General features: G+C 41.6%; 3 protein-coding genes across 3 annotated transcripts in view; 2 read left to right on the top strand and 1 right to left on the bottom strand.

The window, feature by feature from the left end:
- Positions 1–3,236: 3,236 nt before the first annotated feature.
- LOC113134799 (Krueppel-like factor 13) lies at positions 3,237–6,830 on the bottom strand. Its single transcript, XM_026314317.2, has 2 exons — positions 6,039–6,830; positions 3,237–4,438 (listed from the first exon to the last, which is right to left on the bottom strand). The coding sequence occupies exons 1-2, from the start codon at positions 6,535–6,537 to the stop codon at positions 4,194–4,196; spliced, it is 744 nt and encodes a 247-aa protein (XP_026170102.1). The 5' UTR covers positions 6,538–6,830; the 3' UTR covers positions 3,237–4,193.
- Positions 6,831–7,356: 526 nt separating this feature from the next.
- On the top strand, positions 7,357–10,679 carry LOC113134141 (apolipophorins-like). The gene is made up of 7 exons (XM_026313379.1): positions 7,357–7,378; positions 8,961–9,127; positions 9,204–9,274; positions 9,529–9,688; positions 9,814–9,951; positions 10,233–10,410; positions 10,513–10,679. Exons 1-7 carry the CDS (start codon positions 7,357–7,359, stop codon positions 10,677–10,679), a joined length of 903 nt encoding a protein of 300 aa, XP_026169164.1.
- Positions 10,680–10,997: 318 nt separating this feature from the next.
- LOC113134139 (uncharacterized) overlaps positions 10,998–16,449 on the top strand; it is a 27,571-nt gene continuing 22,119 nt past the window's right edge. The window contains exons 1-16 of the mRNA XM_026313376.2: positions 10,998–11,049; positions 11,140–11,243; positions 11,690–11,855; positions 12,029–12,214; positions 12,314–12,466; positions 12,693–12,837; positions 13,302–13,460; positions 13,594–13,712; positions 13,807–14,019; positions 14,397–14,555; positions 14,666–14,850; positions 14,937–15,119; positions 15,537–15,628; positions 15,797–15,966; positions 16,129–16,282; positions 16,364–16,440. Of these exons, the coding sequence (XP_026169161.1) occupies positions 11,026–11,049; positions 11,140–11,243; positions 11,690–11,855; positions 12,029–12,214; positions 12,314–12,466; positions 12,693–12,837; positions 13,302–13,460; positions 13,594–13,712; positions 13,807–14,019; positions 14,397–14,555; positions 14,666–14,850; positions 14,937–15,119; positions 15,537–15,628; positions 15,797–15,966; positions 16,129–16,282; positions 16,364–16,440 (2,289 nt within the window). The 5' untranslated portion in view covers positions 10,998–11,025. The remainder of the gene's footprint in view (positions 11,050–11,139; positions 11,244–11,689; positions 11,856–12,028; positions 12,215–12,313; positions 12,467–12,692; positions 12,838–13,301; positions 13,461–13,593; positions 13,713–13,806; positions 14,020–14,396; positions 14,556–14,665; positions 14,851–14,936; positions 15,120–15,536; positions 15,629–15,796; positions 15,967–16,128; positions 16,283–16,363; positions 16,441–16,449) is intronic.

Below are 16,449 nucleotides of genomic sequence, written 5' to 3'. Positions count from 1 at the left end.
TAACAAAGCTGCTTTTTAGGATGACTTCAAAAATTCAACTAAAACATTTTGTAATTTTTATTGGAAATTTAAGGACTGACATTTTTTACATTTTGTCTCTCTGTGCTTTTGTAGTTCGACCTAAAAGTGCAATACAAACAAGACAACAGATAAACACAGCAATCAACTTAAGGATTTTTATTTTTAAAAAAAGCACTGGTATTTTCATGTCAAGCAAACAATGGAACCATTAAATATTAGTACTGTTCCATATCACAAAATGAGTTATGAAAAGAATAATTAAACCACACAAATGATACCATTTTTGTAATAAATTAATCAGCATAACAAAAGAAATAAAACAGGCTTGTACTTCGGCTTTGCACAGGAAATATTGAAACCAATGCTCAAAATTTAAGACACCTGAGAATATAAATATCAAAACAGCTTGATGCAGCAATTTTTTAGTTCCACAGTTCCTCCTATTTACCTTAACTAAAGATCTGATAAAAGAGAATTCTTAAAATTACATTAATGTAAAAATTAGGCATCAATTTAAAAAACATCCATTGCTGTACAATGTGCATATCTGAATTAGTGGGGTGATGATGAACTGCCGCGTTTTGTTTTTTTTCTCAACAAGGCAGTGCAGAAAAAAATGTAATCCAAAGTGGATAATGGTCATCTGTCATCAAGCCACATTCAGTGATATGAACAAGTAGATTTGGATAGAGCTTTCAATCAATATCTGCGGTGAACTGACAGTACAAGTACTTTTTTTTTTTTTTGACATTTCATTACCTCTTTTCGACCTCTACCCCAGCAAACTAAACTGCTGCTGAGCATTAATGATGGGGACTGTTAGCACAAGATTTATCCAGTAGATCCATTTACCACTGTCTGACAGTAACATTAAGTTCATTGAGACAGGGAAAAGGAAATTCTGCTGCTACTCAGGTAGTAGTGATGTTGCATATAGAGAAAGCATAAGGACAAAGGTAAATAGCAGACCATCTAGCTGATAGAAACTAATTTCTAAAACCCAAGGCTTTATAACAACTTCTGAAAGATAGATTGGATGGATTTTGTACAGGTAGCACAAAAAAATCTGTGAGGTATGTGATATTATAGCTTTGGGACCCGGACAGAGTCTGTGTAAAAAGCCACTCCCATCTGTGAGGAGAGATGGAAGGGAATATTTCCATTTGGAAATGCAAGAAGAAAAAAAAAACTATTCTGTGTGTGTTTAAACAGTCCAAGTGTTCAAGGTTACTGCCAGCAGCAACCAAAAACCATCAACAGATCAAACCTCTGAGGAAACGTGTACAAAATTTCAGAGCACTGCATTCACCTTAAGGAGTACGGATCCATTAAAATGAACAGACTGAAAGTGAAATAGAAAATGACAATGGTTTGACATAAATTTGGAAGACATCTGCAGTTGTTCTCTTTGTGGATTAAACAAAGTCAACATAACTGGGAACAACAATGAAGCATTTTCCATCTAGAAAAAAAAAAAAAAAAAAAAAAGCACACAAACACACACACCTAAAAATTCCACAATAAAAGAGATGGCCTGGATGACAAATACTGAAAGAAACTAATTAAAAACAAACACTACTAGTTCTTTTATCACACTTTCTAAAGCACTTGGACAAAAAGGCAGTTTTACAAACCATTGGTTACCAACACATTAGCGAAGTTCCACAGTGCTTGCTTGTAGAAGCATTGTAACAGTGTAAGCCATTACACTATTCAGCCATAAACACCTGTAAGACAAAGTGCCATATTGCATAATGAGAATCTGCAGTGAGCCCACAGGAGGGCCTATATACCTATACAATGATCCAACTGTAAACGTGGTGCAAAGTAGTTATGACATACTTTAAGGCTTTCAGAGTTTCCTGAAGAAGTGTTGTTCACTGAGATAAAGGAAGATGTCCATGAGTTGGACAAAAACAAAGAAAAAAAAAAACAAAAAAAACAAAAACAAAGCATCAACCTCTCTAGATTCAGACCTGGACAGTGTATGTACTGGAATAAATTTCATACATCTCAATTATTCAGGGTTTGCACCATTTAGATAAACACTGACATTTTTGGTGACAATTTAGAATTATTGAATGTTTTGCCAAGATCGGAAGAGTTAGGTGCCACATCACCAGTTACCAAAAACAAATGTTACTAATAACATTAGTAATATCTGCATTTCCTGCCCTCAAGCACTGTGCATGCCAGTTCAATACTGTAACTACACAGAATAGCACCATCCTTAATGTTATTAGTTTGCTATACTATCTCTCCTGAATGGGAGCAGATTGCCCATGTTTGATTTACCTTTCATATCAGTTTTGATCCCAACACAGGGAAGAAAGTTATAATAGGAAGATTTTTTTCCCCTCATTGCTACATGTAAGACTCTGGTTTGTCAGCTGCTGAAACTCAAACTGTGTAAACCAACACCTGTCACACCTGATCCTGCATTACGCTCTGCTGTCTGCCTCCACGCCCCTGATGACTGGGGCCAACACTTTTACTCTGAAGTCAGCAGTCTGAAAGTTAAGCTCAATTCATGTCAATATTTTTCCCCAAAATTATTTTGATAGCATCGCATACACACTTTTCCTAGTTCTCCTGCTAACAGAAGTGTAAATAAAAAAAAAACACACACTGACACTCAGGCAATGCCATCCTATCAAGCGTATACCATTACCCCTAATATAAGGACTACAAGTCATCACATATTAACTCCGCTGTTAGTAGCATTGCCGTTTTTTTTTTTACTTTGAAAGCTTAAAGCTTATATACATTTGCATCATTATTAGACATAATACTACTGTGTATTATGTGTCAAGCATTGCATGGTGATAACTGATCTAAACGATGGCGTGCAAACAGCTCTTCTACAGTGACATTTGATCCACCTCCTGGCAAAATTAATCTATATTTTAACTGAATATACAAGAAAAATATTAGGAAAAAAAAACACCTCAATGATACTTACTAATGCAATAAAAACGAAGGAATGTTCCACAACAAAAGACTCAGCAAAGCTAAAAAAACAAAAAAAACAAACGAAAAAAAAAAAAAAACAGAACAAAGCAAAACCCTCTAGTCGCTGCCTTGCTATTTAACATCACAAAATTGTGCTACTTGTGGTAAATAAATGATACTGATGACTACAACAATATACAAATTAACCACAAGGAAACAGAGAGGTTTTGGCTGATGATGAATGTGCTGATTTTTAGAGAAAATGTGAAAAATCCCTGCAATTTGTGGAAGTGTTTCAGTTTGAGGAAATGGGGTTATGGGTAGGGCTGGGTTTATTTTCTCGCTCAGTGATTCCAATTCTTATTGAATCCTGAAGAAAAGAAGGAATCGAATAAAAGACCATATTTATTTAAACGAACGTCTGGTTATGTTGTTTAAAATAAAGTTAAAAAAGAAAACACTCCCTGTTGTGCTAGATAAAAGTAAAATGGGTTTGCTTTTTGTTTTTTACTTTCCAAGCCACTGAATAAAAAAGTTGTATTAGGAAACACTGGAAATCAGTGAGCCCTGCTGCACGGCATAGCTGGTTTTAGAGGATTTTCGCATTAATGTGATGAAGTATCTTAATTTATCTGCATTTTACTAGACTTCATTACCTGGTAGTAAAATGTTTCACCATTTAATTTCACTAAGTCACAATACAGTATATTTATTTATTCTTTTTTCCCCCTAACACGCCTTTATTTTGATAAGGTGATCACATTTCACTGAATCAATAGACTAAAGTATGGTCTCAGTTTTGAAACGTAGCTTCAGTTTGGCATATTTTAAACATTATAATGTGCTTTGATACATATGAAACCTGTGAGGTGAATGGAAGCGCAGTACCTCCAATCTTCACTTTCAGGAAACGATAAGTGGAATCCAAAAGCGCATTTCTTAAAAAAAAATCCATAGTTCTTATAGATTTGGACCATTCTTGAAACCCAACCCTAGTTATGTGGAGCAGGTGGATAGTGGTCATCTGTGTGGCTGGCAAGATGAGGCTACTTCCCACTCTCATCCAGCCCCTGTGTGTTCGTTTGTGTACGTGTGTGTATGTGCACGTTTTAGTACAACACAGCAATGCTAAATCCTAGTCAGTGGATCTGATTGTGGCTGGTTAATTTGAAACCACCGTGACCAACGGCATCAGTAGGAAACCCCCAAACCAAACCATCCTAACGGTGCATAGCCTGGCTGGAAGTAGAGGATGCGCCCTTGTTGCGTCCCAACATGGACGGCTCAAAGTCAGGATGGCGGCGGGCGTGCTTGATCAGGTGGTCGCTGCGCATGAAACGCTTGTCGCACAGTGGGCACAGGAAACGCTTTTCTCCTGTGTGGGTGCGGGTGTGGCGGGCGAGCTCATCGGAGCGAGCAAACTTCTTCTCACAGTCAGGCCAGGTGCACGGGAAGGGTCTCTCACCTGTAGGAATGATGGAGAAGGAGCAGAGTTAACAACCATTGACCAATGATAGTCTGGCTTCATGTCATCAGGATTTCACTACAACGGTACAACATATTTATTTAATAACTGAAAACATGTCAGCAGAAAATGTAAGACAGTGATGGACATGGTTTACTCCCTTTAACAATGTTTAACAATTTAATGTATTTGTATTAAAAAAATCTCTTTAAGTTGGACTCTGGTCACATCACTTATTTCAATGTGATCACAGTAAAACCTGTGCAGTACATTGGTTGAATAGCAGCCAATGAGTAGAATTATTTCGAAATTGATTAAGTACCAGCCTCTATGGTGTCAACTGGGATTGGCTCCCACCATGACCCTGAGTTGGACTAAGCTGTATGGAGAATGGATAGATGGATTATTGATTAATCAGCAGATTTTCTAAAGACCGTTGCCATCATTTCCTAAAACTCAAGGTGATGTCTTCAAATAGCTTGTTTTGTTTTTGACCAATTAAAAAAAACCTGCAGTTATTATCACATAAGAAAACAGCCAATTCCCACATTTATCAACTGCATTATAAAAACAGTATGATTTCATAATCATCATCTGATCTGATTTTTCCTTTAACAGAACGGCAAAAATATTGAAATCAATAAAATACTGGTAGAAAATCTGAGACTGCGTCCTCAGAACAAGCTGAAAATGTAACTAAGCTTTAATCCCGACATAGTTACAAACGTGACAAAACATATCTAGGATTTAGATTCTCCAGATTAGTCTTCCTAAAATACTACTAGCCTTAATCTCTAACAGGCGACATAAGTCAGGATAAGGGAGTAGGATGCTCCATTTTCAAGATCACAAAGCCAGGCCACGTTGTTTCACGACTCTTTGTGGGCGTTCACACCAGTTTCTTTCAGCAGCTTCCTGCCCCAAATGAGTCTGCGCCTGCTCACTGACCCTGAACACACCGATTTCCTTCAATTTGCGAAGAAATCGTGCAGTTTGGAACTCGGTATAGTGAGGCGCCAGTGTAACTCTGAGGGATTGGTCTATTTCCTGCTAAAACTACTTCAGCTTTTCACAGCTACGAGCTGATTGTGAAATGGGGCCCAACACAATATCCCCTGATATGTCTCCAGACCCACCTCCAAACTAATGTGGAGATGATCAGACTGGGACAGGGCCGATCTGTCAGCAGAAGAGCAGACACACGTCAAGTCCTGGGATAGGCTGTGTCCGACAGTGAGATCTGCTCTCCACGTTAAGGTTTCGTCTTACGTTCATTTCATATGCAAATCCGGTGGAGAGGAAGAACTTCGTCACCGGTTTTAACGTCCAGCCCAGTTCTTTTGTTAGTTTACTTCTTTGTCAGAGTCTGAGCGGAGTTTTTCTGCCTGTCCCTCTTTGTTTGCCCACGTTACTGAACAAGTCCCGGGTAAACTGGGACAATCTAACCCTGACGACACTATCCCTACCCACAATGTACATAAGGCACCACGTCTTGTTGTTGCTGCTATAATGGTCACAGTAAGGGCGTGCATGCGGTTGGGGCAGCGCTGAAATCTGGGCCGAGCCGTGCGTGTGGACCGCTCACATTTGTTGTACATACCTGTGTGTGTGCGGATGTGTGCCTTCAGGTGGGACGATTTCCCGTAAACTCTGTCGCATCCGTCGAAAGTGCACTGATGTCGCTTCACCGGGGACCGCGGGGCCCCCACGCCTCCCCCCCTGAGGTGGTGCTGCTGCTGTCCGGGGACCGGCGTGGCGGAGGGGGTCATGGTCGGGGTGGTGGGATTGGACAACGTGGTGTACCCGCTCTCCCCTCCACACGAGGAGTTGCTGCTCTCCGAGTAGGCCGACATAGGGCGGAACTTGCCGTGCAGGTCGGTGAGGATACCGGCCACCACCATCATGTTCGCACCCTCCAGCCTCAGAGTCTCTCGCACTTCCCTGTCCTCGCTCGACCCGTCAGGCTCCCCGGGGAGCAGGCCCACTGTGGCCGCCTGACTGGCGGGGGCCACCGGGGTGGGTCTATGCAGGACAGGACCGCTTGATATCGATACCAGACACTCGGCTGCGAAGTAATCAGAGGAAGCAGTCAACGACATTGTTACCGTCCTTGTTTTGTTAGCTTTAGCGAGGAAAAAACAGGGAAAATCCACCAGGAGGGGCTAACGGCAGTTAGTCTGATCCCGACCTCGTTTTCATCAAACTCTACGAACCAACCGCTTCCAGCCAGGCCTTGTTACTGCCATATAGGGCGTCAGTAGTTGGAGAATTACTAAGTAAACCAAATAAAAGGCACAACTGGGAGTAATAATATGCTAAAACCGCGTTACTGCCTCCGGACCAACATGCGCAGCCGTCCCTCTCTGACGGCTCATTGTGTCTGAGGCTCCGAGAAGCCGGTCAAACCTACGCCCCCTGTCCGGGCTAGTGACGCCTTCACGTACTGTCTGTCTGTACGTGACGCTGTGTTTACAGCACTGTAATGCACACACACGTACTCTCAGATGGGAGCTACAATCACTCCAGTATAGGCTCGATAAGTAATACATTCAACTCACTGCGTCCCAGAAAAATCAACAATCGTACTGTCAATCACAAACCGAAGATCTAGCCTCGATTTGTGTTTTTCAGGTGTACTGTGTATATTCCGTCTAAATCACATATACAGTTGTTTGATCATCATGAAGTATATCAGGTATAATTAACGCCACAAATACACAGCTAGTACTACTTTACAAGATGGAAGTTAGCTAGCAGTGTTTTTCAGAGGAAGTTGTAAAATACCATTTTTGTTGGTATTTGAATGCCGCCTTTACCAGCAGCAATTTAGTGACGTCACAGCACGGGCGTGGACCACGGCGGAGGGTGCATCGTGGAAAGTAGGTGGCAGGCAGCTTGGGTAATGATGGGGGAAGGAGATGGGGATGAAAGGCGTGCTGGGTAATCTAGCTTTAGCTCATTCGGAGGCTGGAAAACGTGGCTGAGTGGTGGAGGGCTTTGTATTTCCCACTGTGAACCAAAAATAGTTCTATACATGGCCATCCACTGCAGCCTCTACAGTTGTTTATCCACAAGACACAGACACTAGATGTCTCTGTTCTCTTTTACTCAACATCTCTCAGCTGTAGTTGATAGTCTCCAGGAAAAGTCTATCAATTAGCTTTTAATAGATTAGAAACCACATTGGTTGTGGTTTATTGATTATGGTCATATTGACAGTGTGGGTTTGTGTGTTGGTGTGTGCATCCCTAAATCTTCAACAAATCTATGTTATTGTAAACGCTTTAACATTACAGGCTTTGTTTTATAATTCTGCTGTAATATTAGAAATGTTCTAGTTATTTTGTCCACCCCTTTATTAACAGCCTGCCTGCTTTCAAACTTTTTCAAACTTTGAAAATAGAGAAATTGCACTTTCTTTCCATATGTGGCTCCTGTCTTACTCCTGTCCAAGTCACTGGGGGGGGGCAAGAACCCCTGTTTTTTTGTGGGGCCCCGTGCCGTGTCAAGTGATTGGCTCAGTGGATGTTTGTAGCTCCAGCTTGGAAGGTATTTCCTGATTGGTTGCTTTGAGCGGGTCACTGTGGAAGCCCACGTACAAGTGTGGTTATTCAGTGGCTGTGAACAGTGCTTGGTTTTCATCTCACTTACATGTGGAGGTTTGGAGGCAGCCAGACCTGCAGTGACTTTGGTTTGCTATGGCTGTGTCCTCATCATGGCTTTATTGTCTACATATCGTACTGATTTTTCTCCTGGTGCACGGTGAGTTGTATAGCTGTAATTGTGAGGTAGGTGCTATTTCTTTGTCAGTTGAAAACTGATTGACATTTGTGACATGATGACATGGCTGTTAGGGTTCAGTGTAGAAGTTTGACAAGCTTTCTTTAAGAAAAAGAAGAAGAAGAGGAAGAAGTACTTTTTTAATCCCGAAGGGGAAATTCAATTGTTACAGCAGTTATTCTAATTTAAAGTCATTAAATTTAATATTACTTAAATTAGATTAATTAATAGTAATTAATAAAGTAATAAAGTAATTATTAGTTATTTATTTTGAGTGTGTGTGTATATGCGTGCACGCATGTATATGTGATGTGTGTGTGTGTGTGTGTGTGTGTGTGTGTGTGTGTTATTGTTTATATTGTGGAATTATAGTCTTATGGCCGTGGACACAAAAGACTTCCTGAATCTCTGTCTTGGCTTTAGGGGGAATTAGTGGCAGGATTGTCCAGTGTGGAGTTGATTTTGTCCACCATCCTCCTCTCTGCCAAAGAAAGGTTGTGTCTTTTTTTGTTAGCATGTCTGAGTTTTTGTTTCTGGGCTTTCTGCGCTTTAGGTCGCTGCATTCAGGTGGAACCAAATGTCTGTGATTCAGGTTGTGCTGGTGAGAATTGTGCTTGTTCTCAGATACATCCATAATATGTTTTTTTCTTTTCTTGCAGATTAGCAAATTTTTTCTTTACATTTAAATAACAGGAAGTTTACCAGTGAAAGTTTTGTTCTGTGTGTTCTTTCACATCTATAGGGCTTCCTAGTCCTGACTTGTCCTTTCAGAGAGGGACGAGGTATACTTACAGGTACAGCACGATAATTACCACCACTCTTCATGGCTCCAGTGCTGGCAGGAATGGACTGGCTTTGGACTGTGTGGTTGATATTGATGTGGTCTCCAAGTGTCACCTAACGATGCAGGTCAGTTTATCCTAATAGTTTGTGAAATACAGAAAGTCTGTGATTTTGTGGTTTCATTTACATGCTTGTCCAACAGATTAGGAACCCACAGATAAAGAGGCTTTCCCCTCAGAAAGAACACTCTGTGCAGCGCTTAAAAAGCTTGAGGTAATGTACAATAGAGTTCATGCAATTTGTTGTGTTTTATGAAAGATAGTGGAAGAATGAATGCATGATTTGCCATATGTTCAGTTATTTTGCACATGTGCATGTGGTCTCTGTCTGCAGTGTTCGGAGTGTAAGTCCAGCTCATTTCGGAATGCTACAACTGTTTTTCCTATGAAAGTGATACTCTGTCGAGACGCTCCACTTGTCTGTGTTCTCTGGTCCCGGGAGGATCATCTGGTGTTTTTGTTTCCCAGGGAGTCACTGGAGAGAACACGCCTCAAGTTCTCCCTCCAGGGGGGAAAGGTCACGGCCCTCTGTCTCCAGGAGGGGGAGCAGGTGTGGGCCCTCAACATTAAAAGGGCTCTACTGAGCATGCTCCAGACCTCCCGCAGTGCCCCCACACAGGAACTAGAGGTGAGGGTTGATGTGGGCCATGGTCTAGTGTGTGCATGTACTAACAATGTCATTGCCATAATATAGTGCAGTGGATAAAATTCACAGGGTGATTATCTGTGCTTTCTTTAATGCCTCTTTCCCAGACTGATGTGTACGGGACATGCACCAGCAGGTATGAGAGACGAGGACCTGTGCTGCTGAAGACCAGGAATCTAAAACAGTGTCATGAGTCCAGGCTGGCAAACTTCTGGCCTCATTCAAAAGCTCTTACTGAAGATACAGTGAGTTTACTTGTCTGTCTACAATTAAAATGCACATACATGTATTTTATCAGTCAGTATATTTATATATGACTAAGTTTAGGTTAAATAAATATATACTATAGATAATCACATTTATATTACTGGTGATATGGCACATTGAATGAGAATCATTTTGATAAATAAATACATACATACATACTACTACTACTACTAATAATAATAACCCTATCAATTTGAAAATGCAGCGCATTTGATTAATGAATTTATTACATGGGGTTGGCTTGTCCTCTTTTTGTTAGTCAGTGCAGTCAGAGCTACACTGTGTTCAGCGCCATGGATCTACTGTGTTGGAAGAAGTTAACTGTACTGAAGCTGTTTCCATGGCGACATGGTTCAGGGCTGCAGGGCAGGTGCACACTCGAACAGTGTCCACGCTACTCCTGCTCAGAGCCCAGCCAGGAACTCCTTCAGGACCAGGTCAGAAGCAGTTTTTCACTCTGCACTATAACATCATGTTGCATTTCTGCATGAATCTGTGCTGCATGAGAGACAATGACCATATTGACTGTTGCCCCACAGATTTGTTAAATTTTGGAGGGGTAACAGACCTGCAGTTTGAGGATGAGGTCACTGTAAGGCCAGGAAAAACCAGGCTGGCAACATCTTTGCAAGCCAGTCAGACTGTCAGGATGTTATGTAGCGTCACAGCAGACCCTCAACAGGTGGGTCTTCCTGTGAGCCATTAATTGTATCTATATGTAAGAACCATCGATGTGTATTTCACTTTCCCTGCCTATAGTTATTTGATGCAGCTCCTTCAGCAAACACTGAAAACTTTTATGCTGCACATATCTTGCCAGAACACTATATGCTTGTTTGTGTTTGTAAGTTGTGAAGTTGTGACATGACTTCCCCTGAGGCTTTCGCTTGATATGAGCCAGTGTCTCTTTCATATTGGAGGATACTCAAAACCAACCTAGCAACTTTAATAATCTGTTTACACTGAAACTATTCAAAAGAAACAATCACACCCAGAACTTGTTACTCGGCGTGATATAATTACTGTGTGGGGAGCAGGTGATTGATGGATGCATGTTCACAGTTCTGGAAGAGCAGGTAGAGTAGTTTCAAAACGCTGGCATATAAATGGTATCCATTTTGTACCTCCAATGTAGATTCACACATCTGGATTTTATTTGCTTCTAGTTATCACAAGAGTTCCTTCAACTGACTTTCCAGCTGAGGGATCTGACTCTCTCTCAACTCAAGGCACTCTGGCAAGAGGCGTCTTTCAAGTGCCGCAATGACTGGTCAGTCTTTCCTCAGTTTTATAATGTAGTACCTTTAAACTAGTCCCTCAGTTCTTCATCAGGCTGAATCCAACATGATGCACATTTTCACATTCTGCACTATAGTTAGTTAAATGCAATGGAGGCAGCACAACAGTGTGAGAACATACTGCGCTCATGTCTGTAGGGTAAATATGAAGGTGCAGCCAGCAGTCAGCTAGCTCAGCTTAGCGTTAAGACTGGATACAGGGAGAAACAGCCCGCCTGTTGTGCATGTGTTTGTTTTTTTTTTTAACCAGCAACCATCTGAGATTCCAGGAAGTTACTACTCCCAGCCAAGAAATGTTCCAGCACTCACATCCCTCACAAAATTACAACGCACCATTTTTATACTTTTTGTTTTTAAATATGTCATATCAGTTTATATGTAAACAGAGGCTGATCCTGATGATGAACTGTTTGGACAGGCAGCCGTTGTTAGATGCATTACCAGCGTGTGGGTCTGAAAACTGTATTGTACTACTGATGGACCTGATGAAGGCCAAGGAGCTGGAGGAGGAGCAGGTCCACTCTTTCCTCACCACCATAGCCCTAACTCCGCATCCATCCCCACAGATCATCGACTCCATCAATGTAGGAACCTCTGGGTGCTGTGACAATGATAATGACTTGAGTCTCTCACCAAAACATAAGATATATTAGTCACATTAATGCCAGTGTAAATATCTTGTGAAAAAAAAAAAGTATCTGCTGCGTCAGTTAATCAGTGTGTGCTGAGTGTGTCCTACTGCTACTGTTTGTGTTAGGCCTTACTGGAGATCCCAGAGGTGCGGTCCAAGGCCATGTTGGCAGGATCATCTCTGGTCTTTCAACTGTGCCAAAGATCCCAAACTTCCTGCAGTGAAATTCCCCAGGTACAGACCTTCATGCAAGCATTAGAGGAGCCACTGAGGGAAGGCTGCGAAGGAGAAGAACCTACTCGAGTGAGAGAGGTACACCTAAATCATCAGGTCTCACTGATGATTTAATGTTATTATATAAAAGGGGAAATATAAAAAGGTCCAATTTGCTTTTCTTGTGCTGCCTGACAGGTTTTCTATGCACTGAAATCAGTGGGAAACACTGGTCTGTCTGCTCAGGCCTTCACTCCTCTGTTAAACCGCTGTGTTCTGGGCCACTCGACAGCACTGGAGCTGAGACTTGCTGCTGTCCAGACCTTCAGACGCTTTCCCTGCTCAGCTGATGTGAGTGCATACTGACACAGCAACTTTAGTCAGACGTGAAATAATGATTAGTAACAGTGACATCAGGAAATGTCAAGTAAATGACAGTTAAATGGTCTATACATAAAAAGCCATTTAGGTAGCCTGTAATCACAGAAACTAAAAGTGGAAGGGGCAGGCTAATTGATCCATGAGGAGTTGAGCGGCAGTCTGACATCAGTGACTGACAGCAGCTTTCTTCCCTCAGAGGTCTGTGCTGTTGCAGCTGTACCGCTCCTCCCAGGAGGATCCTGAGGTCAGAATTGCTGCATACCAGCAGCTCCTGCACTGCCCCGACCAGAGCGTGTTGGAAGTGGTGAAGACGACGCTGAGGAACGAGACGTCCAGCCAAGGTCTCATCTGAACTATTGTGGGATTTTTTATTAGAGGGGATGTCTATAGCAGCTTCTTCCAGTAGTGACAACTGAAGGATACTAGTGTGCAGACAAAATAATGTAAATAGTTCATGAAAACTATGGTCAGCTGTTTGTAAGTCTGTTTATTACAGTAGGAAACACTGTTAAATTTATCGAACCTGGATATTCCTGGTGAGTAAGGCCGCTGGCAGTTGTGATTGTGTTATGTCAAGTCTTTCCCATTATTTAGTTTATCTTATAATAATATCTCAAATGATATATAATGTACATATGATGGACTTTCTAAAGTTATTGATGGTGATTGTTTAAACACAGTCTTATAATTTTACTCCTTATAAACACTGTGGGTGGTGAAGGGAAAATAGAAAAGACAGATGATCACGTCTTTTTTATGTTCATCTTTTTGTTCATCAAAAGCTTTTGCTCTTCTGGTTTTCTAGTGGGCTCGTACGTGTGGAATCACCTGACTAGTGTCCTCAGGAGCGAGGACCCCATGAAGCAGGCCCTGATCGACTCACTGCCCGATGACATTATCAGCAGAGACTTTGAAACTGAATTTTTGAAGTACTCTTCCTATTCAGACCACACTGTTGCCACAGGTGATGAGTGCTACTAACTTTAAAAGTTAGTTTTTTATGATTATTGTTTGAATTGGCAATTAAAATGTTGGGCACTAGCATATATAGAGACAGACTGAAGCATTTGTCAATTTTTTGTGTTCGTTTGTTTCAGACATGGGAATCGTAAACTTGGAAACATCTTTAATCTTCTCTCCTAAATCATTTCTACCAAGATCTGCTGCTGCCAACCTCACAGTGTATTTTCATGGTAGAGCCCACAACCTACTGGAAGTGAGTTTCATACCCATTTCTGAGAATATATTAGAGGCTTATAAGAAAACATATACAAATATGTTACATGTATGCACTTTGCTTCCCAAATTAGGTGGACTTTCACATTGAAAATGCTGAATCACTCGTGAAGAACATTTTTGGTCACCAGAGCCCCAGCTCAGATGGACAGTCCACCACTCGAAGTAAAAAACATGAGCAGGAAAATGTGGCAAAGAGGATGAGAAGAAAAGCAGATGATAACCAGAGAGGAAAAGTCAAGTGTTCATCCAGCACCAACAGTTACCTAAACCAGGCCAGGGCCATGGTGAGGTCACTGTGATAGTTGTAAGACTGGCTGGGCTTTCTACTAGGAAACTTGCAAATTGCAAAATATTGTTACAAAAAAAAAATGTTGCTCTCATGATAAAAGTTTTAGTTCTCTGTAATTGCGCTGGAGGCTTTAACATGAGAGAAGACCAATTAATTGATAATGATTTTCTAGCAAATTTTGGTGTTTTACATTTTACAATACAGAAAAACATAACTGGACTGCATACAATTTTATGGATGCCTCTCAGCATATACACACACCATGTTCAGTCAATAGTCAGAAATGTTTTATAAGAACTGAATTACAAAAAGTGAGCGTTAAAAGTCTGTACTCTGCATCTGTACCGTGTATTTGTTTTTTAATTTTTCCAGCTGTTTGGGAGGAGGAATCCAGAGGAAGGGAAGCCCAGGTGTTGGGTCAGTGTGAAGGTCTTTGGGAATGAGCTCAGTGTGTTTACATGTGAGGATCTCAACAATCAGGTCAACCGACTGTCGCTGAGCATGGCAGGACTGGCTGTTAAACTGCTCAAGGTATGACGGTGGTTGGTGTGTAGCTTGTCGTCACAGTTTCTGTCTGACTCTCATTTTCATATGCACTCTCATTCTCTCTCTTTCTTCTCACGCTCCCCTCCTTCTCTCAGGGTCATGAGGTTCAGCTGAACCACAGGGCCGTGCTGATGACGGAAGAGCTGATTCTACCGTCTCTGTCTGGTTTGCCTGTCAAATTGGCCATCAACATGACCTCCCTCATCTCACTGCATCTGAAGGGAAACATCAACTACAGAGATGCATCTCACTTCTCCCTGAGTGGATACATCAAACCCAAGTACGTCCAGTATTACGCAATGTATTGGAGGCTGAAACTCTGCCATCTGATCACCGCCTGTATGTAACTGGTCTGTTTGTTCTCAGTACCTATATGGGGCTGTCAGCCAGGATGGGGGTTGACGGTGCCCTGGGTCAGGCTGGAGTTGACTGGGTCTCTGAGCTGACGAGCTCCATCAATGTGGACGGCAGTGTTCAGCTACAGGAGGGGCGGGATGTCAGGGTCATACTTAACACACCCGAGGACGTCATGGACATTATCTCTCTCAGGTAAGTGCCAGCAGTTGCAGATACATGTTAAACCTCCCTTAGTTCACTTTAATATTTAGACATTAGTTTGAATCACGGTTATGTATTTAAGCCAACATTCACTACTAGAGGTTTATATACTATGCATGTTTAAGCCCTTTTTATACAGCTACTTTTATCAACTGCATTACACTATAGAAATCATGTAAACATAAACAAAGTTTATATATGTCAAATGTTGTATATATTTTATATATATTTTTATATAGTCATATAGTTTTTTATAGTCATTTTTAATGTGTTTTTTAAATATTGCTGGAATGACAAGTAAAATGAGAGAAAGCTTAGATTAGTTGAGGTTTGGGTTAGCTGCAACTCTGAGAAATGTTTTTGACAATGGTTTCCTAAAAGTTGGACATGTATTGTTTTGTTCACCAGGTCCCAAGTATTTCAGCGGAGTGGAGACCATAGAGAAGAGATAAAGGGGCCGAAGAGTCGAATCCAGAAGACCACCTGCACACCAAAGACTTGTGAGTCTTTATACACAGTGTATGACATCTATATGAAAAACAGTGTAACCGATTGTGTTGTATGGAACTGAACCACTTCACACAGTGATTAACATTTGTTTAATAATTGTGAACTATTATCATAATAGGTTAAGCCTTTACCAAACACACATTTCTACATCTTTACAGGGTCTAAGATGATTGGCTGGCAGCTGTGCTCCAATTCTTCCTACCCTTTACCTGCTGGAGGTATTTCACTTCCCCCTCCTGGACCTGTGCATCTCTCGCTCAGGCTGCTGAAGCTGGACCGGGGCCTCGTTTACTACCTACTGGAGGCCGCCTACTCCCTGCTGCCACAGGTACAAGGAAATAAGATCTAGCAGTGAATTTCCAATGAGTTTTCTTTCAGATGGTTCTCTATTTCTCTATTTGCTTTGCGAGGACCTTAAAAGCATGATGGTGTTTGATTAATTTTAAGTCTCACAGTGGTAAATATCCAAAGCTGTCACCTTTTGTTTCAGGGAGGCACTTGGCTCCCCAGAGAGGCTTCCATCCACCTCCTCCTGGCCACACCTCAGTCCTCCGTCCCCAGGGACATGTCTCTGGACCTGACCTTTAACCCTCACAGGCTGCTGCTGAGGATGACCCATCCTCTGAAAACCATCCACATACAGGGTGAGTCCCACAGGAACACCAACACAAAAAAAAAAAAAAAACAACTCGTGTTTTAATGCTGAACAAGTGTTGTCTGCACAGGGCAACTTGAACAGGAGAGGAATATAAAGTCAGGGAAGCTGGAGCTGACAGTTGATGGTTTTCAGTATTATATCATGGTGAGCACT

The sequence above is a fragment of the Mastacembelus armatus genome, chromosome 17 (genome assembly GCF_900324485.2).
Source record: "Mastacembelus armatus chromosome 17, fMasArm1.2, whole genome shotgun sequence".
NCBI classification, from domain to species: domain Eukaryota; kingdom Metazoa; phylum Chordata; class Actinopteri; order Synbranchiformes; family Mastacembelidae; genus Mastacembelus; species Mastacembelus armatus.
The sequence above is the reverse complement of the archived record's forward strand: the minus strand, read 5'-3'. Positions and strand labels throughout refer to the sequence as shown.